The sequence below is a fragment of the Synchiropus splendidus genome, chromosome 11, assembly GCF_027744825.2.
Source record: "Synchiropus splendidus isolate RoL2022-P1 chromosome 11, RoL_Sspl_1.0, whole genome shotgun sequence".
Lineage (NCBI taxonomy): Eukaryota > Metazoa > Chordata > Actinopteri > Syngnathiformes > Callionymidae > Synchiropus > Synchiropus splendidus.
This window is the reverse complement of record NC_071344.1, coordinates 3,639,610-3,665,179: the sequence shown is the minus strand read 5'-3', so window position 1 is coordinate 3,665,179 and position 25,570 is coordinate 3,639,610. Positions and strand designations below refer to the sequence as shown.

Here is a 25,570-nt window from a genome sequence, read left to right as displayed (position 1 = left end):
CGACTTATTGGAATAATTGTTACATGACGAACCATTTAATATCGATCTATGGGTCTGGGGGCAGGGGGGGTGTGTTCGGCAGCAGCTGTCGCCCACACCGGCTGACCTGGATGTGAAACCTGGGAATGTTTGCGGTAGCTGCGGGCGGCTAGCTCCGTCATCACTATATTCAACTAACATTTAAGATTCCCTCCTTCGAGAGGGCGTAGTCGATAGGATGAGCACACTGGCGCACGGTCGTGTGACCGACTGATGAAGTGAGTCTCCGCGCAGGATGGAGAAGAGCGGCGGAGGAGAGCCTGGAACAATGTTATTAGCCAGTTAGCTGCGTTAGCGTCGCTAGTTTACTAACATCAAGTTAGAGGGCTGAGTTCACCAAGACAACTCACGGCACTCATTTGAATCAAGAAAGAAGGTTGGCGACTAGCGGTGAAATTAATTTTGCCGTGGTTTTCTCGACTGCAGCGTTATTTTCTATCGTTGTGAGAGAGCTAGCTCGCGAGCTAACCAGCTGTTCCGAGCATCTCTGAAGGCGTCACCGCACTCGGAATAGAAAAACAACAATTTACGCTTTCAAAATGGCTCAGGCGGCTTTCCCACTGCACTATCTGGTATGGAACAATCAGTATTTGGAGCTTGACAGGGAGCTGCAGAAGAAAGATGTAAGTGAGGAGATGGGTATGGTTGGTTGTGCAGCCCTGCATTGCGCTGACGCGGTTGTGTTCCCGCAGCAGGACATGGAGCGCCTGGACCCCCGAGGACGCACCCTGCTGGAGCTGGCGGTGTGTCTCGGCCACCTGGAGTCCACCCGGGTCCTGCTGAGATACACTGCCGACCCCACGCACTGCAATGCCCAGGGCTGGACCAGTAAGTGCAGTGGTCTTCACCTGGGGTGCTTCAGTAAGGAAGGTGAACCAATGTCCACTGTCTTAGTTCTGCAGGAGGCTGTGAGCACTGGTGACCCGGAGCTGGTTCAGCTGGTGCTCCAGTACAGAGACTTTAAAAGAGCCACAGAGAGGCTGGCAGGCATCCCGGAGCTGCTGAGCAAACTTAGACAGGTAAAGCAGTTGCATTCGTGTTGACAGGGTGACGCAACGAGCTGGTCGCCACCCGAGATATTTGGACTGAGATTAATACGCCCATTTCACAAAAACACATTTGTCCTAACAGGATATAATAAGTGGGATATTACAATTCTTGTATGACACTGTCCTTTCTAGGCACAAGACTTTTACGTGGAGATGAAGTGGGAGTTCACCAGTTGGGGTGAGTGTGTTTGAGTCCATTCAGCACCAGCGTTTTGGACAGCTCCTCTTCTGCGGCTGTCACTCAGCAGGAAGGGAGGGAGGGGGCTCCTGACATGTCGAGGAGGGCCACACGTCAATGTAAACAGCTTGTTGTGACATCAGCGTGTGTCTAACAGCTTATTACACAGAGTGTTTGAGGAGTCGGATTTGGCTTGTCATTTCACAGGTATAAACATAACAGTTGCAGTTCATCATAGTAAGAGATTACGGGCGGATGTATTATGAAGTAAATCTCCAAAGTGTTGTTTGACTGAGTATTTAAAAGTCTTGAAATCACAGTTTATTATTATTATTACATTTCGGGGAAAGTATTTAAAACAATTATTTGTAAAGACAAGCTGTGAAGTAATTTCTTTTATCTTCTCATTCTTTCCGTTCATGCTTTTCATCTCCTTAACTGTCTCGTACTGTTCATTATTTAGTGCCCCTGGTGTCCAAAGTGTGTCCCAGTGATGTTTACCGTGTGTGGAAAAGTGGCTCCTGTTTACGCGTGGACACAACTCTACTGGGCTTTGAACACATGACTTGGCTGAAAGGACGCCGCAGTTACATCTTCAAGGGTGGAGGTTTGTACCGGTTCGAGGAAGAAATATTGGGATGATATTTTTATTAAGATGAAGATTGCTTCCAAGATGACGGGGCAGTGGTGATGGAGGTGGATCATGAGAAGCAGGTGGTCTACACAGAGCCGCTCATTTTGTCGCCACGTGACGCGCCTTCCCTTCTGGCAGCCATGCAGCCCTCTCAAGAGAATACAGCACAGAGACTCACGTCTCCCATCGTCTCCACCCACCTTAACACACGCAACATTGCCTTTGAGCGGTAAGTGGATCAAATTCAGTTCATGCCGCTGAGCTGGAGCACAACATTATGCTAGCTTTTTCCAGACAGTCAGTCTGCTTTACAACAGATTTTTTTTTTTTTATCGTACTCTTAATTCTAATAAATGATGGTGAACTTCTGTGATCTGTCAACCATGTTTGTAACCTGTCAAGTGAGTTTCCTTTTATACCTATAGCTTAATTATATTATCATAATATATATATATGTAATAATATAATAATAACAAGTGATTATAGTCCAACATATAAGACTGCGCTTGCATATTATAACAGATCCAGTATTAGGAACTTCTGTACTTCCCGTCCAAAGTGCCAACAATTAACCACAGTAGCTCTCCACAGTTCCTCTTTTCCTTTTAACTCCCATCTACCTCCTGGCAGCTGGTCTTCTGAGTAGCTCATAAATGCATCTTGCTTTGGAGACACTCATATTGTCAGTAATATTTTGAGCTTCATTTATTTTTATGGGGAAACACAGTTGATTTATCGTATTCTATTGTTCATTTTTGTCCCTTCAGGGTTGCTATTAAGATTATTTGGTGTGTAGTGGATCTTTCAAAACGTTTTCCATCTTTCTTCAGGAACAAGTCTGGCATTTGGGGCTGGCGCTCTGAGAAGAGTGAGGTGGTCAGTGGCTACGAAGCAAAGGTAGATGAATTGCAAAGCACCCCATGGGTTTAGGACATGCTGTGCTTTAAATACCAATGTCTGAAGTTAGGGCCTCCATAAAATACTTTCTAGTCGACAATGCTCTTTAATTGGATTTTTAAAAATGGATGGCTGGACTGTGACTCCTTTTTTAAACCCTCTGGCTTAAACAATGGCGCTAAACATCCTTCATGCCACCAAGATATTGAACGTATGCCATTTATTTATTTTTAATTGCAGGTTTACAGTGCAACCAATGTGGAACTGGTGACTCGGTCAAGAACAGAACATCTATCGGATCAGGACAAATCCAGAAGCAAAGGTAAAATCATAAGATGTAAGAAAACAACCAATCCAAAGATGTTATTGGATCTTAGTATTAATTGACATGTTGCAATTCTATGTCAATAAAATGGTGTAAACTCCTTTCCCAGTTAATTTGAATGAAGAAATGAATTTGATTATCGAACAAAAACAATCCCAGCCATGGTCCAGAGTCCTGGTCCTGTTTATAGTGGTGGGTGAACAGAATAACAGTAGAATCTTAATATTCAAACGGTACTAATAAAGAATGGATTATATATCATTGTTACAAAAGATGTCGGTGACAGCAGGTGGCTGCAGTTCCTGACTCGACTTCTCATTTTATGCAGGGTCAAAGACTCCTCTGCAGTCCTTCCTGGGGATTGCTGAACAGCACACAGCTCACAACGGGGTAAATGTTTCTGCTGTACAGTAGAATTGCTGATGTCCACTGCTGTCTGCTGTTGTCATGCCGCTCACATGCCTGCCTTTCTAACAGAGCAACGTCTCCCAGTGCGCCAGCCCCCACAACCCCACAGCCATCACAGCTGAAGAATACTTTGATCCGGAGTTCAACCTGAACGGCCGCGACATTGGTCGACCCGTCGAGCTCACTAGCAAAGTGCAGAGGTGGAGTCAAGTTGTTTTGACGGCACTGATTCTCTGTCTTTGTCTCGCTGAAGTCTGTCTCCTTCTCAAGATTCAAAGCCACTCTGTGGCTGAGTGAGTCCCACCCGCTCTCCCTGGCTGAGCAGGTGACCCCCATCATCGACCTGATGGCCATCTCCAATGCTCACTTCGCTAAGCTTCGTGACTTCATCACCCTGCGTCTGCCACCGGGTTTCCCGGTCAAAATAGGTGAGAAGCTATTCTGTGTTAACCGGCGTGTTGTGAGTCGCTGCTGACCGAGGTGTGTTTTGCAGAGATTCCTCTTTTTCATGTTCTAAATGCCAGAGTGACATTTAGTAACTTGTGTGGCTGCGACGAGCCGGTCAGCTCTGTGATGGTTCAGAAGCCGGAGACTCCTGAAGAACCTGGTAACTCTCACACAGAGACTCTTAAAATCACATGCTAGATCACATACATTTAGAATGCATCAACTTGTATTCTGTTAAGTCCAGCAGAGGTCTCGTTGAACACGTATAGTTTTTATTATTCATCATTTTATGAAGCAGTGTTTTAGTTATTTTTACGTTGAATACATTTGAATCACAACACTGGTCTCTCAGGTCAGGTTGCGCCCTCCTTCCACTGCGAAGTGGACCCCTCAGTGTTCGAGCCTCCTGCGGACTACACCACGCTCGGCCCGGGACGCAGCGAGCCAATGAGAGACGAGGATGACAACCTGCTGCAGTTTGCTATCCAGCAGAGTCTGCTCGACGCTGGCACAGAGAGTGACCAGGTGAGGGCGCCACTTGAGCTTCAATACTTCAGAAAGTTCAAATTGGAAATCTTAGCTGGTCCCACTGAATATGCAACTTACTTGTAGTCTTTTCGCATTGTTTTTCTCACCGTAATGTATTATTTTTGTATGCTGCCATAAATCATGACTGATACTTCTGGGCAGGTCACGATTTGGGAGGCCCTCACCAACAGTCGCCCAGGACCGCAGTCCCCTCTGTACGAGGAAGATTCCCAGCTAGAGCGGTGAGTGCTGCGACTGCTCTGACTCACACTCTTCAAGATGACCCGAGATAAATACGTTCACTCTGGTTGAAGGCTGCATGATGTATATTGTCGTTGTGGTGACAGTGGACAGATGATGTGAGCAGGTCTTCTTGACTGAGATGCTTTCGACGGTTTGCTGCTCTGCAGTTTGCTGTGTCATGACCCCAGCTGTCTTTGACGCATGTTACAAAACCTGTCATTCCCACCACTAATATGGGTCTATAACATGAGTAATATTTTTAAGATGTATATCAGAGGGGTATTTTTATTCACCAGTTAATTACTATTAATTAATTTAATTTAACAGTGTGCTCTCCAGACAACAGGGAACCTTTGTAAGTGCAGGAGTTCCTGGTCCACTGATCCCACTGATGCACCAGACACGTGGCAGCTAGGATGAGAACAACAACAACAAACATGGAGGAATCATCCCTGAACAAAAGCAAAGAAAAGCATCTGTTTGCTTTGGTTCAGGGAGGTTTTTCACTACACAATGTCCAGGGTTTCCACTACTCTGGTCTAAAATTCTTATAAAATTGAAATTCTTATACAAATATTTTCAAGACATTAAAAGAGCTTTAGTTTAAATAAGGTGATATAGAAACTTGAATATAGCCACCATGGTGATTTATTGTGCTATTGTCAAACTGATGCAAAATAAACAATATTTTGTTGTTTAAATGTATGTATGGCTCCATTATTTGATTCAGTAATATACCAAATTCATACAAATTGATAAATTAATTGAGATTAATGAAACACAAATTCTCTAATTAACTAGATTAATTTTTAAATTGAATCCCAGCCCTAAATTGAACATATTATTTCCTCGTCAGTCATCCTCCTGTTTCTATCCCAGGGCGATCCAGGAGTCCTTGTCCATCTCTCTGGCCAACCGAGAAGGGGACGGTGCCTCCGATCCCATCCAGCCTCCGTCTGTCTCCCCTCTGGATCCGGCAGCCAACTTTCCACTCTCCTTCAACACAGAGGCCGATTCACACCTGCCGGAAAACTTTGGAGCGGCTTCCAGCTTTGATGAGCAGCTGCGGATCGCCATGGAGTTGTCGTGTCGGGAGCAGGAGGAGATGGACCGGTAAGACAGTCATTCATTGTGTGCTGGGCTTGATGTATACATGCTGGAAAATAAAATGGGATGAGATTCGAGTCCAAGTATGCGTGACGATGAGTCTTGCGCCTTTATTCCCTAAAAAGTGATCTTGATGTGTATTTTTAATTGGCTTCTTTTGAAAAAAAAAAAGCTAAATGGATTGTTGTAAATATGTTCATTTTTTATGGAAGAAAAAATGGTTAAGTTGTGAATGTGGCGAGTGATTATGATATTTAAATGACAAGAGTGAGATCATTTCTGAAGCTTGAAGTCTGGTTCTGATGACACGCGGTGGTGTTGGAGCCGTTTATCTTCCTCAGTTTATCTTTTCAGCTGTTGCTTAACAGTTTTACTGCTCAGTGACTGCAGTCAATTATTAATAAATGTCAGTCATAATAGTGCCTCTAAAGTGACGCTGGGAACCTGCTAACAATCCACAGCTGTTGGACCAAATGTGACTGCACTGGACAGAGATATAAAGTGGCATTTCATGTTCAATCATTTCTGGCACAAGAAGGAGTGATTGTTGTTTCCCGCCATGAGCCACTCTCAGCACTGTGTCACTGACTAGCAAAGTGCTATGACAGTCGGGAAATAGTTATGTAAAAATGTGTTTAGATTTTTGTTGGGATACTGGATATGAATGTTTACAATATAGTGTTTTAATGCATGCAAATTTAAATGTAATTTATATAATGCGCTGCTCTAGTTTGAGTACATAGAATTTGTCTTGTGAGTTGCTCATGAAGTGATTAATCTAAATATCATTTTAAACTTCACTTTGACAGAAAGCGGAAGGAGGAAGACGAAGAGCTGGAGCGGATTCTGCAGCTGTCACTCACCGAGAAGTAATGTAAAAATAAAACCAAAAGGGGGCGGGGTGAGGGTTTCATCGGGTACAATCCTCTTTATTTATTCCGTTTTTATTTTCTAAAAGAGATATGTTAAGTTATTACAGATGTTTTATTTATCTCTTTCATGAAGGCTGCTAGTGAGATTTGTTTTGACAGGCAGTGGGGCGATGTTGAGGGTAGTGGGGGAGGAACCAGGTACTCTGACGCTGAAACTGAGGCGAAAGGGAGAGTTTTTGTGCTTCTTTTTTATTGAATATTTTTCACCGTCTTGCTGTCGTCAATGAGTGCTGAATGATCCTCAAACTGTAAACCTAAAACATGATCCATGATATCGATGAGAACAGAAACCTTAAGAGGAACAACCTAAAGATACTACAACACTGTTTGATCTGCTCCTATATGTGTGGAAAATAAAAACTCATGATCTCCATGCTTTGTTGGTTTTTAATGAATTCTGAATTGGTTTACAATCGTATTCAATTTGACATTCATCATATCTACAACGTTTTACTTTTTTTTTCATTTGATAACGTGGGCTTGAAAATAATGGCACTTCGACATAGCATTGTGTATTGCATTTCTTGCCCAGCGGGGGCAGTGTGGAGCGTTTCGTGTCCTTAAGTCATTAAACGAGGAAGAGCCTAGACGAAGCGTTGTCAACAAGCTTGGTAGAAGAGCGGTCGTTATCTTTTTGAAAACGAATATTTTCGAATATTTCCTTTAAAAATGTACCGTCGATGTACTCGTCAAAGCATAAAATAATCGTGAGAGAAACCCGAACTCAAATTGGCTGTGTTCATTTCAGCAATAAAGCATTTGCTAAGTTAGCATAGCATATACATTCGAAAGATGAGCCACGATTGGAGCTACTATGCTTTAAAAATATTTATTTTGAGTCATAGTGTTATGCAGCAACCTAGGAGATGATGTCGACATTCACGTTTATTATGTTCGATATATGGTGCACATCTGAAATTGCTCACCGGCGTGTGCTCGCAGTTCAGTTAGTCGTCGCTGGGTTTCGCTGTTGGCCACGATTAAAGCTGTAGCTGGAGAATGTCCTCTGCCGGCAGAGACGAGCGCTTCTTCATTGAAGCCCCTAGCGATTCAGACGACGACGAGGAGGCCAGGTCGATTTCAAGGATGGATGGTAGAGTCAAGGAAGAAGCTGCTCACCACGGGGATGGAGGCTCATCTCCCATCATTCTGGCTTTCTCTGAACACCGAAGCAGCATGATCCAGAGTTGCTCAGACTCGATGGAGGAGGAGGACTGTGAGCAGTCTATTGAAGATTGGATGATCCTGGGACAAGGGGAGGAGGAGGGAGATTCCTGCATCCAATTAAACATCAGTTACCGGAACAGCAGCGAAGAAGACTCGGACAATGAAGGCAGGTCTCCTTTTTATGTCATGCCCTTAAGTATTCCCCAAAATGCAACCCTGGATGTTTGCCCGAAAGAGTCTGTAACAATCGTAATAAATATAACAATATTAAGGTAGGCGTGATGATCAATTTTGCTGCCCAGAAAGTCGACTCCTCCTCTTTGTTTTTGGGGTCAGACTCTTCCAACAAGTAGTTAATATTTGTAACACACAATTTTCAATGCTTTTGACAGGTTTGAGTGAAGATCCATGGGTCGTTTCAGAGATGGACAAGGTTGGTTTTTTTAATCACAGTAATAGCATTCTAACCAACAAATGTTCAACTTTATTTTTATCTGTGGCTGGATAAAAACAACACAGAGGAAGCAAAAATACATCATTTATCTGGTTGTGTGGGAGACTGTCTGCTTCATGTCATTGTGTTATTCAAAAGCGTGTTCCACACAATTGTGTTTTCCCTCTCGTCCAGAACCCCAGTGGTCAGCATCTGCGTGGCCGCTATTTCATGCCTGATCACTTATCGACGCTTTGCAGCCGACCTAAGACAAGTTACCTCACCAGAACACTCCAGATTAAGGTGAATATGCACAAAAATACTACGCATTTATTTTCCTTTTCAATTGTAGCTATTGAGAAACAGGTGGTTTATGTTTGTTTCAAGTAGTTCCTTGATATATATGTCAATTAACTGCTATGAAATACAATTCCTTTGAGTAATCGCATTACACTAAAATGTAACTGTAAAATATGAGCACCTCACTTGTTTCATTTAGTCAGTTTCACAGGTCCTGGCTGAGGACAAATGACAGTTAGCTTGTGAATATCTCAGACATTGCTTCTGGGGACCTGCAGGGTTCTTTGAATTGTCACTGGCAGCTCTCTCTGCCCCTTACACCAGCTGAATCCTGGCTTTGGTTGAGTCAGCGTTCTATAATATGAATATAAATTCCAGAGCGATGTGTATTTTCTTTACGGAAACTTTGTCTTTATTTTCTATTTGAAAAAAGATGTGTGTTTCTCTTCCCATAGAAAAGCCCCACATGTGTCCTCTGTGGACTCCAAGGGCATTTTCAAAGGACCTGCCCCAGTCGTCCCTGTCTCAGCTGTGGGCTGCCGGCTCACGGCCTCAAGGCTTGTGATTCTCCCCCAGTTTGGCACCAGTATTGCCAGCGCTGTGGGATGACGGGGCACCTCGCAGATGTGAGTTTGCCACCTTTCAAGTCTGATGTTTTTATGGTTCCGGTGAAAGAATCTGTCAGGTGTGTGTTGACAGTTGCTGTGGCGTCGGGCATGTGTTGGCTCGATCTCCGTCTGACTGAACAATTCCTCATCAGCCCAGCTTTTCTGTCTGATGAGTGAGTCATTTTCTCTTGTCTGCAGGTTTGTCCTGACACATGGAGACAATACCACTTGACCGTAAGCTCCATACTTTCCATGAGAATGATCTCTAAATGTTCCGATGCATGTCATTCACCATAGACTTGCGGTTAGCCTGCAGAGGTGTTTGCATGACGCAGAAGCAGCCTGCAGCTGTGGGCGTGTCCACAACACTTCCAAGAAGTCAACGAAAGCCGCGTTCAGACATGCTTTTATTTACATTTTGCAGGTCCGACCCGAGGTTCCACTCAGACCAGTGGCAGGTGACGCCCGTCGGCACAGTAAAAGACAGTGTTACAACTGTTCTGAACGTGGACATTATGGCCATGTAAGTAGCCCGAGATAGGGTGCAGTTTATTAGCTCACTTTGGTGAGAAAAAAAATAAATATCACCCAAACCTGTAGGTAGTTCCCCCTCTTTAAAATGAGCTGTGAAAGAAAGATAAGATCTGGGTCTTGAATGCAGCTGTATGGTTGGTGATTTTATCTCCCTAAATAACTGTTAACCTCAGTTTTTATGCAAAACAAATGAACCATACTGCCCACTGGCCCTCAGTGTATTTGCTAATTGGATGTCTTGGAACACAAAAGAGCCCAAAGGGCCAAGAAGACGCATTTCCTTCCCACATAATTCCAAGTGTTAGGAATCCAGCCTGTTCATTTGTCTGGTGTTGGGTGGAACTGCATAAATAAGTCTCGCAGCTAAAGTGTCAGTTCAGAATCTCTTCCACAGAGCACTTTTAGGGCTTTGTTTCTTCTTCATTTATTCCCCTGTACAACGTTATACGTCGACTTTATTTGCTGTGCCCGTCTCGGTTTGCATTCATTGAGGTGAAGAGAATTTAAACCAGGCAACCAGACGTACCATTTTTTAATTCTTCTTTCCCATTCATGCATCTTACCTGCTGTCTCTGTCAGGAGTGCTCCAAGAGGAGAATGATGAGTGGTACGTTTCCCACTGTCCCTTACGTCTGTCTCTACGACACGCTGGAGGACGTCCTCTTGCGTCTCTCCAGGATGCACAAAAGGCAAAAAGGTGTTACCTATTACGCCACTCAAGCACTCCCATTTTATTAAACACTCTTGGATTTATTTACAGAACTTTCAAACTCTGGAAAGTCTTCAGACCATTTGTCGGATGAGACGGGGCAAAGTGAGGAGGACAACTTGGGGCGGAGCCGAAGGAGCAAACGTACCTGGAGCAGTCAAAGGAAGACCTGGCCTGACAGACGCAGAGAGAGACAGGAAGTGAAGAGGCTGCGGAGGGAGGCTCAGGCCCGTCGTCAAGGTGGACTCTTGCTCAGAGCTCAGATGTATCCCAACGAAGACGACTTCACCTCATGCAGTTTCAAAACCAAAGAACAGGAGGCTAAATCTCCGAAGAGGAAGGAAGATGGAGGAGACAAGAACAGACGGAGAAGCGGAGAACGCTGGGCCAAATCAAGAAGGATCAAACGTGGTGATTTGTACTCATGCAGTAACCATGAGATCAACGGTAGAAACCTCGTCTCCCTGAAGCAAAGAGTTCGCCACCGCAGGAGATAAACCTGGTTTTTGGCTGTGATCGCAAGGAACATTCTCCATGTCCCAATTCATTTATTGTCTGTCTCCTAAGTCGATTTGGGCAGCACATTTCAGTTTAGTTTCTTATTTGAGTGAATTTTTTATGAGGTGGATGAAGCACTAAAACACGGACCTCTCGTCGCCGTTCATATTTGTTTTCATAATATGATGCAAGTAGTGGAAATAAAGTCTGCTTGTTTATATAACTATCATGTGAACCTTTTTTATACACACTGTATGGAATGTGTTTTATTTTGACTTGATCACATTTTTCTCTGTTTGAACTGTGGGTGTTGGACGCTTTCAATGTGTCTATGAAGAATTTTTTTCTTTTGTTGTTTAGTAGTAATGTATTAAGTGGCTCCAGTGGTGGTCGAAGGTACAGAAACAAAGGCCGAAAGGGAGTTTTCTCTACACGGTGGAAGGACTCAGAGTGAGAAGCTTGACCATCTTGGAAAAAGATGGAATTTCCTCACATCAGTCGAGGCTGTTGCAGTTGGCTCTGTCAGGATGTCTCCTTGATGCCTAACCTGGTGGGTGGTTTTAGGCAATGACTGTCTGGAAGGAGGCCCCGAGACAGAGCCAGCACGAGAATATAAATTGGAGTTGATCTTGGAATGCTCTCCAGCCAAGCTTGTGATGTTGGCAAAATGTGGCCTTTTTATGTCAGCTGCTGCCGCCACGACCCAAGACAATCGCACTACTGTGGATGTCATCTAGAATACACAAGGCATTTTTTTGGCCTGGTCTGTTCGTGTAGTTTGGTGAGCTGGTAGCACGGAGTCGTTTTCCGTGTAACGCCAGCTGGTGACATTGTTTGATCCTGGTTATGTCGGTTTCTTCAACACAGCTCATTCAACAGCTGTGTAACTTACACAGCTGAGATCAGAAACACGAGCATGAAACCGCTTCATATCACGATCTCAGACGAGTGAAAAGGGGAGATCTGTCCATCCAGACAGCTGCAGATAATCACGTTCAGACGGTTAATTGTAGTATTTCTGCTCTTTAACTGATTCATTATTAATGAGCTGAGCAGCTGCCTGCAGGTCTCCAGACTAGACTAATCGAGCGCAATCGCTCCGATGCTGTAAAATATCGGATGCAACACCCGTTCATCTGCAGCTTTACTCTGTCGTCATTTATCAGTGCTTTAATATATGATCCATCGGACCGCAAGGCAATAACAAGGTCATTTACGGCTGTTTCATGAGCAACGGAGTCTGTATTCGATTGGCTTGGCCTGGACTTAGATGTGAACCTCCCATTGATTGATCTCCACTAATACTCCCCGTTGACCACAGAAAAACACTCCGTGTCGAGAAAGGGGATTTAAATTACAGTATTTTTGCTCGCATTTTGCAGAGAGCGTGAATGTCTGCGTGCGTAGGTGTGGGCCGTACGCCTCAAGCGTCGTTTTCCTGGTCCAGCCTTGCTCCTGCGCGACGTTTGCTGCTTGGTAACGTCGGCATCGGTGGACTTGTTTCGCCTGCTTCCTGTTAGCCTCGGGCTCGCTGGAAAAGCCAACATATGCAAATGAAGGACCGAGTATAACTAATGAACAGCGGTGGGTGTAGCTGAAATACTCCGCACTCTCTCTAACTCGTAGTTTAAACGGTGCTGCTGGCCCGCTTGCCAAACATGAACAGTTGGTTTGCTTCGGTGTGCTAACACTTAGTGAGTAGCTAGCCATCTTGTTTGTGTTGTGGGTTTTAACTTTGGCATCGTGACGTTCTCTTGATGTGTTATTCTTTTCACCTCCTCGATAAGTACAAGAGAAGAAAAGTTCGTTATTAGTACGTGTTAGTGTTGGATCAGACGGGAAACCGTTACACTTGAAAAGGTAATGAGGAACTAGTTGACCGTAGGGAGCGCGTTTATTGACAATATTCTCGATAAAATGTGGGATTAAATCGATGGGATCACAGTGAGCCGGTGCAGGTGGTGCTTCGTCGGCGTCGTCATCGTAATTAAAGCAGGTTTAGATGCAGTAGGTCAATACTTGGCAAGGCAGAATTCGAGTGTAGAGGGAGGATCCTGGTCGTTTCTCAACCTCCTGCACGTCCGTCAACCGCCATGGACCCCCCGAGGACGCGATCCCGCTCGCGCTCTGGCTTCTATCATTTCGGCGTTAATAACAGTAACAGCAATGTCGGAGCCAACGGCGGCGGTAGTGCGGTCGGCAACGGGAGTTTGGTGAACGCCGCTGGGGGAGGCGGGATGAGCTACCCGCAGCAAGGCAGCGCTGGCTGGACGCCGCATCACGGTGGTCGCAGCTACCCGGACAACCAGCAGCAGCAGCAGTCCGCCAGCTACCTGCCCGCAGGAGCGCAGCGACACCCTTCCCACGGAGCTCACAGACACCCGGGAGCCGGTGAGTAGGTTTTTGCACAATGGGCCTTTAGCTGTGGTGGATCTGACCGACACACTCTGGACGCCCAATTTAGCCATCAAGACAAACTACTATTTCAGCAGGCCACATTGTATTGGACCATTACAGAAGATGATCATTTATAGAAATAATAATTAATAACCCATATTCTGGTGTCTCATTACTCATGTCTTATCCATATATTGTCTTATCATTAACGTGCTGAATGTGAAATGTATAAAGCAGTAATATGACAAAGAAACACTGATATATTGGATCCATAAATACCCTGCTGAAACTGTTCCATTTCCTACTATTGTGGAGGGAAAGAAACCCTTTTCTTAACTGGGTCACCTTTCAAATGCCCATTCTGACCATCCATGTGGTGTGATCTTGGTTTACCAGTGGGTCACATCGAGTGACATGGGGGGAAAAAAAAACCCTTTTAACTGAAATGTCAGTCTTGTTACTTTGATCCATATTGACAAGGTGATAGTTAAGTACATGTGTAATCACTAATGCTAATGGATGCTTGAGTTCTGGAGAGATGATAAAGGAGTCAAATGTTTTAATGGTTGTGTCCATTTATGGCTATGATGTTTTTTGCTTGAACTCCTAACATTAGTATAAAATAATTGCTGTGTCCACAATGTCACGCAGACCGGTCTTGGTTCTAAATGACATTTCATTTAGCACTTTTGTACCCTGTGGCAAAATATGGTGGATTGAAATATGGTCGATGTAGTCACATAAATAATCAGCTGATTTAATGGCCAGGTTTTGTACCCAGGTCCCAGAAGGTAGGTGCAGTTATGCAGCCCAAGACATAGTCTCTCTCTCCTTAAACTTGGACAGAAGGCAGCCAAGGGAGGAGTTGGTGCATCACCCATACTCTCAAAGGTCTACAGGCTTCCAACCCTGTGGACAAAACAATCTGCTTGTGTACTCTGTCGACATCAGTTGCACAAAGAGGTGCCTCAGACCTCTGGACTGCCCAAAGCACAAGTTGAGGGTTCTTCTTCCAAATAGTGGCCTTAGATCCGATGCAGAAGCTCACATGATGCTACTGCTATGCTATTGAAGATACCGCTGCTTTGTGTGTTCTTGTTTTATTCATAACCACGTGGTACGACAAAAGCAGACAAGTGCATGTATAATCCATTAAAAAAAAAGACATTCATTTCTAATCAATCAAACGTGGAGACAAATGGCCGCCACAAAACACACTTGTTCCTCTGCCAGCCATATCTGTGGTAATCCCACCTCTTTTGGCTTGATAGTAGGTAACACAACAATAGAAGTTTCAATGTAAAGAAAAAAAAAAACTGAGTTAAGATGATGACTCAATAACAGAGGATGCACGTCCGAACGTGCAGCATGTCACAAGCTATGGAAAAAAAGTGGGGCTGTGTATTGGCAGGTATTTTACGACGCATATCCCAATGCAGAAGTGGTGATACAATACATTGCAATATATTGCGATACGGTCAGTTCAGCGATATAATGTAATAAGAACCATCATTTAAAGGAGGAAAATCAGATGATGAAGTAATATCAAAGTGAATATTGTGTGCATGAAACAAGTTTATTGTGATAACATCAGTCCAGTTAGATCATCAGTTAAACTCTGCAGTCTGACAGAGGAATTAATCGCTTCCTTGATCAATGAAATAACACCAGTGTTCAGAAACAAAAGCAGCATATCCAAGTGTCTATGTATCAATTATCGATGAAGACAACTTAAAATATCAAGACAATTCCACACCATCAATTCATGATATATATATATATATATATATATATATATATATATATATATATATATATATATATATATATATATATATATATATATATATATATATGCGTGCTAGTATTTAGATTTTTGTGGTTGAAGCTTAGGCAAAGGGCTCCTGAGCAAAGCCTTTCCCTGCAGGCATGCTCAAAGCAATGTGTTGCGTTTTCTTGCAAACAGAACTGCCCAGTTTATCTGCCTATCCCTGCTCCTTACCCCTCGGCTGTATCCTAACTGGCCCAGTTCTCCTCACAACAAATGGGTTGCTAATGAACTTATGAGGGCTAAAAAAAAAAAAAACCAAGATGGTAGATTAAGACGAATGGAGCATGTGCTTGTGAGCAGGTCAGTCAACCGAAAGCCCTTCTGTTCTTCACAGCAGCTTGCTGGGCTTCTTTGAGCTGCCACTATCGGCAGACTTCACATGGCCCTCGAGTGGCTTCGCGTAGGCAAGGAATGGGTGGGGGAGCTTTTAGATCTGTTGTTTTTAAGGAGGCAAAAAGAGGCTGTGGAGATGAGGGAGGAACGGCAAAATGAGGATTCTTTTGTTGTCCCTTTGGTGATTAAAGGTTTTGGGGGGCTTTTGCTTGGAGGACAGTCGTGCCTCTTTAGTTCAAGGACATCCATTCAAGCAGCAAAAAATGTCTGCAGCATTCCAGATTAAACATGTGGACTGTTGGATGAAATGGATGTGAGCGCTTTATGCTCAGAGTTTGGGCATCATTTATGAATTGCACACTCCTTTCCCCCAAATATCTATTTGTCTATATTTTTTAGTTTACTTCTGACATCTACAGCAATTCACATCTTTATTGATCAGCTAAAATTGTCTGCCTTGTGTTAAAATACACCTCAGAATTGAGTTTTTATAATAAGCCTTGTATATTACTAGCACTTAAAACAATATCTCAAGGGTTACTTTTTTGGGATCTGTGATAGAAGTGTCTTTGCCACACATTCCAAAAATTAGTTCAATTTTTGAAGTAGTTAATATTAGGATTCATGTTTACTTGAGCTGATGGCTCATTATTTAATCAATGCAATTTGAAAAATTCATCAGTATACTTGATTTAGTTTTTAACATGCTGATACACATTTGTGATGAGGTTTCTCTGTCAGTATTCAATTGCAAGGCAAGCAGAAGCCGCTGCTTTCAATTTGTATCGTACTTGTTTCATGCTTCTTGGTGTTTGACATCAGCTTGTTCAGTTGTCTTTCTGACTGACTTTACAGACTTCAGACATCATCGGAGTGGAACTTTTGTTTGCTGTTGAGAAAAGTCTGTTGCATTCTGAATCTTTGATTTGGTTAAAAAAGACATGCGAACAGGCTCAGAAGGACAAAAGTAGAGGTTGGATCTACGCACGTTTCTGATTTTTCTGGTCTTGTGATAATGACATCCTCAGCTCAGCTTAGAAGGTGAACATTTGTGTCTGTCAGCACGCCATTTATTGACAAAAATTCATGCACGATTGTCGGTCATGTTTCTGTGGAGATGGCCAGCCTCAGTCCTTGTGTGGCGTTGATGTTTTTCTCTGTCCTGTTTGATCTGATTATGTTTTCTATCTCTCTCTGCCCCACAGGAGTGCTTCATTTTCATCCGGATAATGTGTGCAGCGAGGATCGAGACAAAGTAAGCATGAAACATGAGCACTGCCTGTTGCCTTGGTTTTCTCCAGGTCTGAAAAGGATTTGTATGTCATTGTCGTCTCCTTTTTGCTCATTCTTTATTTGTTTGTCCTCTTTTGTTGCCCCCCCCCCCATGCCAACCATTCTCTTGCTCCACTCTTTTCTTTCAATTTCTATGTGCAGATGGAAGACAGCCCGAGCCCGAAAAGGCAGCGTCTTTCCCAGCAGTCACTGTTGGATCTGGGCTCCACCCCTGCACCTCCTCCAACCCCTTCTTCCCCCATCCGGCCCTGGGAGCTCGCTTCCAGTCGCAGACCACACCCACATTATATACCGGAGCGATGCCACACCCCTGTTCGCAACCGACGCAGGTAAATACTTGTGACGTCTACCTGTAAATACACACATCCTCCTCTGTTGTGGTCATGTTCACATTCTCTTTTTTCCCGTTTGGGTTACTGACTTGAGTTTCAGTTCTTCTCTGTCCCCAAAAAACAACCCAATATTTGAAGACTATTATTTTTAAATTCTCACTAAACTCCTGGAATAAAACAGTTTAGTGGAAGTGGTCAATACAAAGTGGAGTGTCTCAGTGGGCGCAGTAGTCTGGTGAAAGCAGTGGAGTTTCTGCTGGTGGGTTGAAGATCTGTTGTGACTCTGCATTCTGTAATGGCAGCACATGTTACTTGGCTTCAGCACGTCTGACAGGGAGTGGGTTTCAGAGGGTTTTCTCGTGCTGACTGCAGCTCATTAGCTTACTGAAGCTTTCGAGGTCCAGTACTGACAGAATGACTTCTGAGGCCAATGTCTCAAGGTCGATAACGTTTCCTTCCCCTGAGAAGAAAAAAAATCGGACTCTTTCATCTGTTGATACTGACAGCACTCGTGGTGTTTTTGGTGCCCTATTTTAATGTAATTGTAGTTTTTGTGTCTAGCCACCATTTTGGTTTTGCTCACATCTACACTCTTTTAGCACAGCCCAGTTTCAGTGGAGTAGAAGTTGAAGTCTGTTTATAAGTTTAGTTTTACTCAATGAAACTTGTATTTTTTTTCTTTTTTTGTTGTAATGTCAACATGGTACAGGTAACTGGCACTCTCGACAAAGCCTACAAGATCGACCCTTTTAAATCAATGAAATTTGCTGAGGAAAAAAAACCCCAGAAAACTGTTAATTTGTGTGCGTCCACAGGGGAAGATTTTCTTTTTAATAGTTAGGGTTCAGTTGTGGTATGTACTCCGTGCCTCCTCCTGGTGCTCCCACATTTACCCCAGTCCCTCCCACTCTCCTCCTCCACTTCCTTGTAAGGATTTCTTCTACTCTGAGAGCCACAGAAATGTTGGGGTTTTTTTTCTATCCAGATTTTGCTTTTCCAATTCCCCGCATCCTGTTGCAAAATGTATTTAATCTTGTAGTATATGGCAACTTTATTGTACTGTTGTTGGAATGAAACATTAAATAATGACACAATTCAATGTCAGTGCTTTCATACAATTATTTGTGTGACATCACCTCTGTTCTGTCCTCAGCCCTCCAATGAGGCGCCAGCGAGGTTGGAGGGATCGCATGACCCGCCATAACCACCATCACCACCATCCCCACAATAACCATCACCATTACAACAACCACCATCATCACCACCATCATCATCACCAACAACAACAGCAGCAGCAGCAGCATCATCACCACCACCACCCAAACCCTCATCATCATCATCATAACAACCACCACCCTCCGCCCCTCCCACACCACCCCCTGCACTCCCATCATGGTCCCTCGTCGGTCCACCAGGATGAGAACTACCGTCACCCGACTCCAACTCAGGGCTTCCCAGTCTACAGCCAGCAGCCTCTTCGAGGTCCCGGACCCGATGAGCGCCCGGGTTACTTTGCGCCTAACAACTCTCCCAGACCGCCACATCAGTCGCCGCCAAACCTGTCTCCCAGGATGCTGCACCCTGCTGCACATGCTCAGCACCCACACCTACCGCAACAACAAGGTGGAGTGATGCTAGACCTCCATGAGCAGGTGAGTTCAACCAAGGCTTTGTTCGGTTTCCTGTAGGCCTTAATGCTGTGAACATGTTTAACGTCATGATATTATTTATTGTGGTGTTACTGACTGAAGATGGAATATTTGAACAAACATGGGATTGGGGATTTCAAATGTCTTGGCATGACATGATCGTAGATGCTGGAAGCCAATGTTCAGGTCGTGGCTTTGTTACACACTGAACATGACCAAATGATTGCAGTAAGTAATAAACGACAACAATAAACAACTTCTAACAATCTGTTTTCTTCTTCGAAAGGGTTCGGTTCCAGTGTCATATACAGTGTCTCCTCCCGGTGCTCCCCCTGGACTCCCCCCTCGCTCTGCCCCACAGCAGATACCAGCATGTTCTGTGGTCTTCAGCGGGCAGCACTATCCCGTCTGCAGCGTCCCACCTGTGAGTGAGCATCGCCTCACTTGATAGATGGGTTCCTCTGATTCAGCTGACCTGTATCCGATCTCTTCCAGGTCCTTCAGACTTGTTCGGTCCAGCATTTGCCAATGCCCTACCCCTTCCCTTCTCTGCTGTCCAGCGACCCGACCTTCCTGCTCCCCCCACCTCACCTGCCTCACCCACCGACTCATCTTCCTCATCATCCGCCCCACCTGCCCCAGCCGGGGCAGTTTGGACCCTACCCTGCGCAGCCAGCTCGATCTGTAAGTGAGACTTGTGCACTTCACTCACAGTTTACAAGTGCACGACAATAGCACCAGAGAGCGTGGACGCCATTTTCATATTCGCCCCATAAAAACACGGCACGTCAACGATTGGCTAGCGGATGGACAGATGAATGCAGATGGTCACATGACCTTGTTTGCGGAGATAAAGTTGAGTGAAGGGAATATAATGGAAACTCGCACCCCACAGATGTTTAAGGTGACCACGTATGTCACGCTTCTTTCCTATTCTCATCATTGTGCTCACATGAACTGGAGTAGGCTTTCAATGTTTCCTGTCCTGAGATTATTATTTTTTTGGATGAAGATCTAACAGCAACTTTAATAACCCAGTTCTGTCACCGTTCTGCCTTTGACTCAGATGCTGTGTCACAGCTGAGCTCACGACAGATAGATGTCAAGGTCCTTTATCATTTGTGGACATGTGGAATAGAAGCACCACTGTGTGTGTAGTAGGGTGAACACATGAACATCACGAAACTCTGCAGGGGCATTTTTGACCTCTCCATGTTTTGTGTTGACATGGATGGACATTTTTGCAGCCGTTGCAGAGGATTGAGAACGACGTGGAGCTTCTCGGAGAGCATCTGTCTTTAGGTGGCGGGCTTCATTACCCACCCGCCGCCCACCCTACCCTCACGCCACACTCCACGCCGCTTCACTTCCTCTCCCCCGATGCTCTGCCTCAGGAGTTCTTTGGAGTGGTGAGCAACAGTTTGATGATATTTGCTTTTATTGACACGTCTAACCCTTTTTTGTCTCGTCGCCCCTCAGCCGTACACAAACATCATCCCACGACGTCTCCCGGGGCGACGGTACCGATCGCAACAACTGCCGCCTTCGCCTTACCACCCGAGCTTCCTGCCTTACTTTCTGTGAGTAAACAGAGCTGACTAAGCCTTTGTGTTTCTGGAATAAAAGCCCACATTAATAGGCGAAATCATCCAAATGTCTCCCAGGTTGATACCAATGACATGAATGAATTGACAGTAAGAACTGCTCAGAAGCACATTTATGTCAGTAGAGTATTGAAAACATCTAGTGAAGTGAAGACTCAGTTTTAAATCCAACCATCTTTCATACACCCAGCTGCACTGGCAACTGTGCAGGAGGAGCCCTTCACTACTGAGGACAGTCTTTGCAACGGTTCATGAAACGTAATGGTCATGGCTGTGTTATTCTACAACTCTAACACTGTGGGACCCTTTATCGTTGTTAAATTGCCTACATATGTCGCTTAATATCTAACGTGTACTGACATGAGTCATGTGATCTGAAGGTCAATGCTGCCAGTCCAGCCCACTGGTCCTGCAATCAGTCTGGAGCTGGACGTCGATGACGGAGAAGTGGAAAACTATGAGGTTTGTTTGTGCTGGTGTTCTCTGTTACCTGTCTTCAGTCAGACTTGCTCACGCTCCCCGTTCCTCCCTCAGGCTCTTCTGAACCTCGCCGAGCGCCTCGGTGAGGCCAAGCTCAGAGGACTCACCAAAGGAGACATCGAGCAGCTTCCTTCGTATCGGTTTAATCCAAATAACCACCAATCTGATCAGACACTGTGAGTGAAACTGACATGAGTTTAAGATGTGTAATTGCCACACTGATGCCAATATTACCGCAAACTCACTTGCTCCACTGACCAGTCTCTCCTCGAGTTAAATCTGTAGCTGTTGCAGTACTTCTCTAGACCAGCAGGTGGAGGGGTGTTGCCTTTTTCCTTGCCTTTAGGCACTCTTGAAGTCAGACATGCCTGTGCTTTAATAGCGATTGTAGTTTTAGAGGCGACCATGTCGGATCATGTGACATCTTTCAGTTATGTTTGTGTTCCAAGCAAAGCCAGGCTCTTCTGACGAGTCGCCGTTTCACATTGTCGCCCTGTTTGTTCACTCGCAGGTGTGTGGTGTGCATGAGCGATTTCGAAACGCGCCAACTGCTGCGAGTTCTGCCCTGCAGCCACGAGTTCCATGGAAAGTGTGTGGACAAGTGGCTCAGAGTAAGTCACATGATGTCTTTGCGATGCAGGAGCTCTCTGTGTTGAACAGGCCAGTCGAGTTCACAACAGATATTTGATGTGGAATGTCTTATTGTCATCTTGTTGCCAGTTTGTTTTCATGATCGTTGAAGTCAAAATCCAGGGTGCAACAGATTTTTTGTTATTTTGTTCATGACTAGGTTGTGCTGTTTCACATGCGTGAGTAAATCCGTGCTGTGGCTGTCAGTGTGGGTGGAAAGACCACCAGGCTGCTCAGACTTGTCACTCCAGCTAGCAAAGACCTGGACACTGCCCTTCAACTGGCAGAATAAAAGAGACAAAATAGTTGTTAATGTGTACAACATCTGTGTGTTTTGTTTAACATTTAAAAGTAATTCTTGACAAAAAATGAGTCAATAAAAGGTAAATGGAAATAAATTATGAGCTGACAACCCAAAGTTTGCATTTACCATCTCAGTTTTCATTTTTTCCCTTTTTAAACCAACACAGCCAAAACCTCACAGTAATGTAGAACAGCTACCAGATGTTGCCAGTGCAACTTGCCTTGGGAAAAGATTATCACTTACTTGCTGCACATATTTTAGAAATTCTCTGGCCATAAAATCCAAATAAAGCCAGGTGACTTGGTGGTAATTGTAGCTGTAAAAGAGAAACTTCAGACGTGCAGCGTGATCTGCAGATGAGCATGGTCACATGATCTTTCACTGCCAACTGTGGCCTTGTATATGTGTTGGTTTGAGCAGGGGCTTCAGATACTTTTCACCAACCTCCGTGTTGGTAAGCCCTGTGCCGTAAGTGGCCGTGGATCCCAGCGGCCACTCATCCCTCCTCTTTTTGTCATCCCCAGGCCAACAGGACGTGCCCCATCTGTCGGGCCGACGCCTCAGAGGTCCAGAGAGACTCGGAGTGACGCCCACGATTGTCTTGGATATGTTCTGCACTGCCTGCAACTGAACTGTTGACACATGTGGTTGTATGCACACACATTAACTTGCTCCTCTCCTTGTGGGTGTCCTTTTTGTTACGTCCGACGATATCCCCTTTACGTAACCTCTTGAGTTGCACCGGTTATTTTTGTTGGTTCTCCACAGGTCATCACTGGCGCTCAGTGAGTGACCTGCCTCACATTCTGCGTGTGCCTACACGTGCATGCACCGACACTGTGCAAGCGTCTTTGATTGGCCTTATCGTGCAGAGCTGTGGTACATGAGCGTGTGTCGGTGTGAGAGCTTTTTTTTGTTTGTTTTTTGAAAGATGTCCTGGAGCATGCTTGTGTGTCTGTGTATCAGACAATGTAGATATGAAAGTTTCTGCACTGTGTATGTATGCATTCTGTGTGTGTTGGGATTGTTGTGAGATTTCCACACGAAGGGTCCATGCTGCCACTCCGTTTCTCAGCTCTCATGCGGACGGCTCACTGGACGATTCCTCTCATGATTCTAATCATTCTGAGACTGACTTTGGTGATTGATTTCCTGCCTGACAGTTACCTCATCGCTCCCGTTCCGGTAATCACTTGTTACGAGCGCTTCACGGCACTGTTCGGAAACTTAAGCACACGATATATTTTTTCTTAGCGAAAATACGTTTGTCTGTGACTGCAGTGGCACATGTTATATACATATAACGATATATTTACTGTATAAATTTATGAATATCTGTATATGAAATAAAAGGCTTGATATAATTGTGGTGGCAGTGCAATTCTCTCAAACATGCACTAGAGGGCGTCATTGTTTGGCCTTTTCTATTGGTTCAAAGCGCAACTTTCTTTTGCGTTCTTCATTTTCTGTCGCGCCTTGAGGAGCGTTCAGATGTGACAGGCTACACGGGTTTTCCATCCTGCTCTGGGATATAAAAGGGAGGTGGCGGAGTGCGTGTGGGTGTCTCGATGAATGTATATTTCATGTGGAGCTCCCTCCGTGCTGGGGTCGTGTCTGCACCGGGGACCGTGTACCGTGTTGATGGGGTGAAGGCGCGCGCACAAGCAGGTTCTTGCTGTTGGACTGACAAACAATCCCGGGTGGACCCGAGTGGGTTTCTCCCGCGGGGAGGTGATGTCGAGGCACAAACGACGAGCACAAGCCTCGTTTCTCCACATTCTTTTGGACTAACGAAGTGACAAATATCGCGCATTTGTGTTGAATCACTTGATGTCGAACGTCAAAGAAGACCGGAGTCAAGCCTGCACCAGAACGACGCCCCGCCATTCAATGCGCGTGTCATGCCAGTATTACGGTAATGCCAAAAATGATGGAGATTTCAAAGTAAAAGACACGGAAATATACCGTCCAACTCATTGGTTCCGTGGAAGACACCCAGGAAATTTGAAGTAAACGTGTGTCATTTCAAAGTAAAAGCTATTTGAAATCGAAAATGTATGTGCGTGTATTTATCACGAATCTATGTGTTGAATCCCTTACTTTGACTGCTTTATAATGGATTTTTGCGTTGAATCCCTTACGTTGACTGCTTTATAATGGATTTTTGTGTTGAATCCCTTACGTTGACTGCTTTATAATGGATTTTTGCGTTGAATCCCTTACGTTGACAACTACGCCACTGGTCTAGACTCGAACTAGAGCACCCCTGGAAGTCACCCAGCAAGTTTGAACTCAATCTCATGCGTCAATTCAGAATAAAGGCCTTTTGGTTTGGCGAGGTTGAACTCCAGCACTGGCATGATCTGTGCATTTCTTCTTTACTTTGTTGTCTTTCATCATTGTATCGACGTGCAAGGCTTGGCTGCTGCGGATTAACAAACATCCATTCGTGGAACTGGTGTGAGGTCCATGCTTTAAAGCGACTTGCTGAAGAGGAGCTCTTACCGTTTTAAGACTTGCCGTGTCTGAGAACCAATCACATCCGCTCCAGTTCCCTCCCCCCTGAGTTGGTAGAGAAATTTTTAAGTGTTGTTGAAACTATATGTACATTGCGATAATAAGAGCCTATTAATAACTGTGAGGGAAAACTCTGATCTTTGTCATGTTGTTTGAAGCATGATACAACCTTGTCTTATATCAAAGGCTTCAATTCAGCTTCAGTGTTTGCCCTGATCGCTGCAAAATTTCCTGACTGTGAGGCTATTTATCTATTAAAACACAGATTATATTAATCCCATGTTTATACTTTTACTTTGTCATGAAAAATGATGCCATCTTCCAGACCATTTTAATTTCGACTTAAAGCCCAACTGGCTTCTGTCCGTCAGGAGGCACTGAACGGGTCTGCGACCTCCACTTTCCTCTCTCAGCACAACACGGTGCTTTCATGTTAATTGGAGACTCCATATTGTCTGCACATCCTCGTGATGGAGCGGTCTGATATGTCTGTCGCCCTGCGCCGCCCGGGGCACCTGCTCCTCAATTAGACGGCCGAAATGGATCCTCATCTGAGCGTCGTCATTACATGTTACACAAGAGGCTGAAAGATGGCCGATAAATCGGTGCTGATCATTTCTCTGGGCTTCTGATGTCCTGGATCACACGTCAGTGCTTTTATGTGTCTGGACCTCTTTCCAGTATTAAAGTGGTTAGGGTCGCCAGTAGAGTTGAAGCCATGTCAGTCATTTTTGAATTAGTTTCTGAATTATTTTTGCAGAATCCAGGCATGAATCTGGACGTTGTTGGCAGTGTTCAGCATTTTGATGGAAGGTTTTTGAGGTAGAAAGGAACAAGAAAATAATGAATTTTGATGGACGTTTTTAAAAAGCCTGGTGGAAACATGACTAAAAATAAAGTTGTAGAGGCGTGGCCAAGGGTCTCATTCAGACAGTGATGAGCAGCTGTCCGATGTGGTCCCAGAAAGAGGGGCATTTTCTGTCCCCAGCAGAAGGTTTAATATCTGAATACTAGACATGTGCTAAAAGCTGAATGAATGAGAATGAGAGTTTTTTTATCCCTTCATGTTTCATCATAATCTTGTGTCCATCTTTTACTGGCGAGAAATCAAAGTGCCATGTTCTGGTGCCTGGAGCGATGAGCCCGACACGTCGCTCTGCAGCT

General features: G+C 44.6%; 3 protein-coding genes across 4 annotated transcripts; all 3 read left to right on the top strand.

The window, feature by feature from the left end:
- The first annotated feature begins 64 nt into the window (after window positions 1–64).
- On the top strand, window positions 65–7,160 carry ankrd13d (ankyrin repeat domain 13 family, member D). 2 transcript variants are annotated; one of them, XM_053880099.1, is made up of 16 exons: window positions 65–662; window positions 735–867; window positions 934–1,058; window positions 1,221–1,266; window positions 1,730–1,873; window positions 1,940–2,129; window positions 2,731–2,797; window positions 3,038–3,119; window positions 3,451–3,512; window positions 3,600–3,730; window positions 3,801–3,958; window positions 4,024–4,137; window positions 4,330–4,502; window positions 4,668–4,747; window positions 5,628–5,861; window positions 6,665–7,160. In XM_053880099.1, exons 1-16 carry the CDS (start codon window positions 579–581, stop codon window positions 6,726–6,728), a joined length of 1,887 nt encoding a protein of 628 aa, XP_053736074.1. In that variant the 5' UTR covers window positions 65–578; the 3' UTR covers window positions 6,729–7,160. The 2 variants fall into 2 exon arrangements, with proteins under 2 accessions (XP_053736074.1, XP_053736073.1); XM_053880098.1 differs by having other exon boundaries at window positions 67–662; window positions 732–867.
- A 196-nt stretch (window positions 7,161–7,356) lies between these two features.
- LOC128767798 (zinc finger CCHC domain-containing protein 7-like) lies at window positions 7,357–11,236 on the top strand. The gene is made up of 8 exons (XM_053880100.1): window positions 7,357–8,120; window positions 8,347–8,387; window positions 8,583–8,690; window positions 9,143–9,313; window positions 9,494–9,529; window positions 9,720–9,818; window positions 10,409–10,526; window positions 10,590–11,236. Exons 1-8 carry the CDS (start codon window positions 7,787–7,789, stop codon window positions 11,033–11,035), a joined length of 1,353 nt encoding a protein of 450 aa, XP_053736075.1. The 5' UTR covers window positions 7,357–7,786; the 3' UTR covers window positions 11,036–11,236.
- A 1,088-nt stretch (window positions 11,237–12,324) lies between these two features.
- Window positions 12,325–23,266, top strand: LOC128767685 (E3 ubiquitin-protein ligase RNF38-like). The gene is made up of 12 exons (XM_053879905.1): window positions 12,325–13,427; window positions 16,803–16,852; window positions 17,032–17,219; window positions 18,376–18,874; window positions 19,158–19,295; window positions 19,367–19,555; window positions 20,119–20,280; window positions 20,351–20,451; window positions 20,856–20,937; window positions 21,010–21,131; window positions 21,467–21,566; window positions 22,414–23,266. The coding sequence occupies exons 1-12, from the start codon at window positions 13,130–13,132 to the stop codon at window positions 22,474–22,476; spliced, it is 1,992 nt and encodes a 663-aa protein (XP_053735880.1). The 5' UTR covers window positions 12,325–13,129; the 3' UTR covers window positions 22,477–23,266.
- The last annotated feature ends 2,304 nt before the right edge of the window (window positions 23,267–25,570 follow it).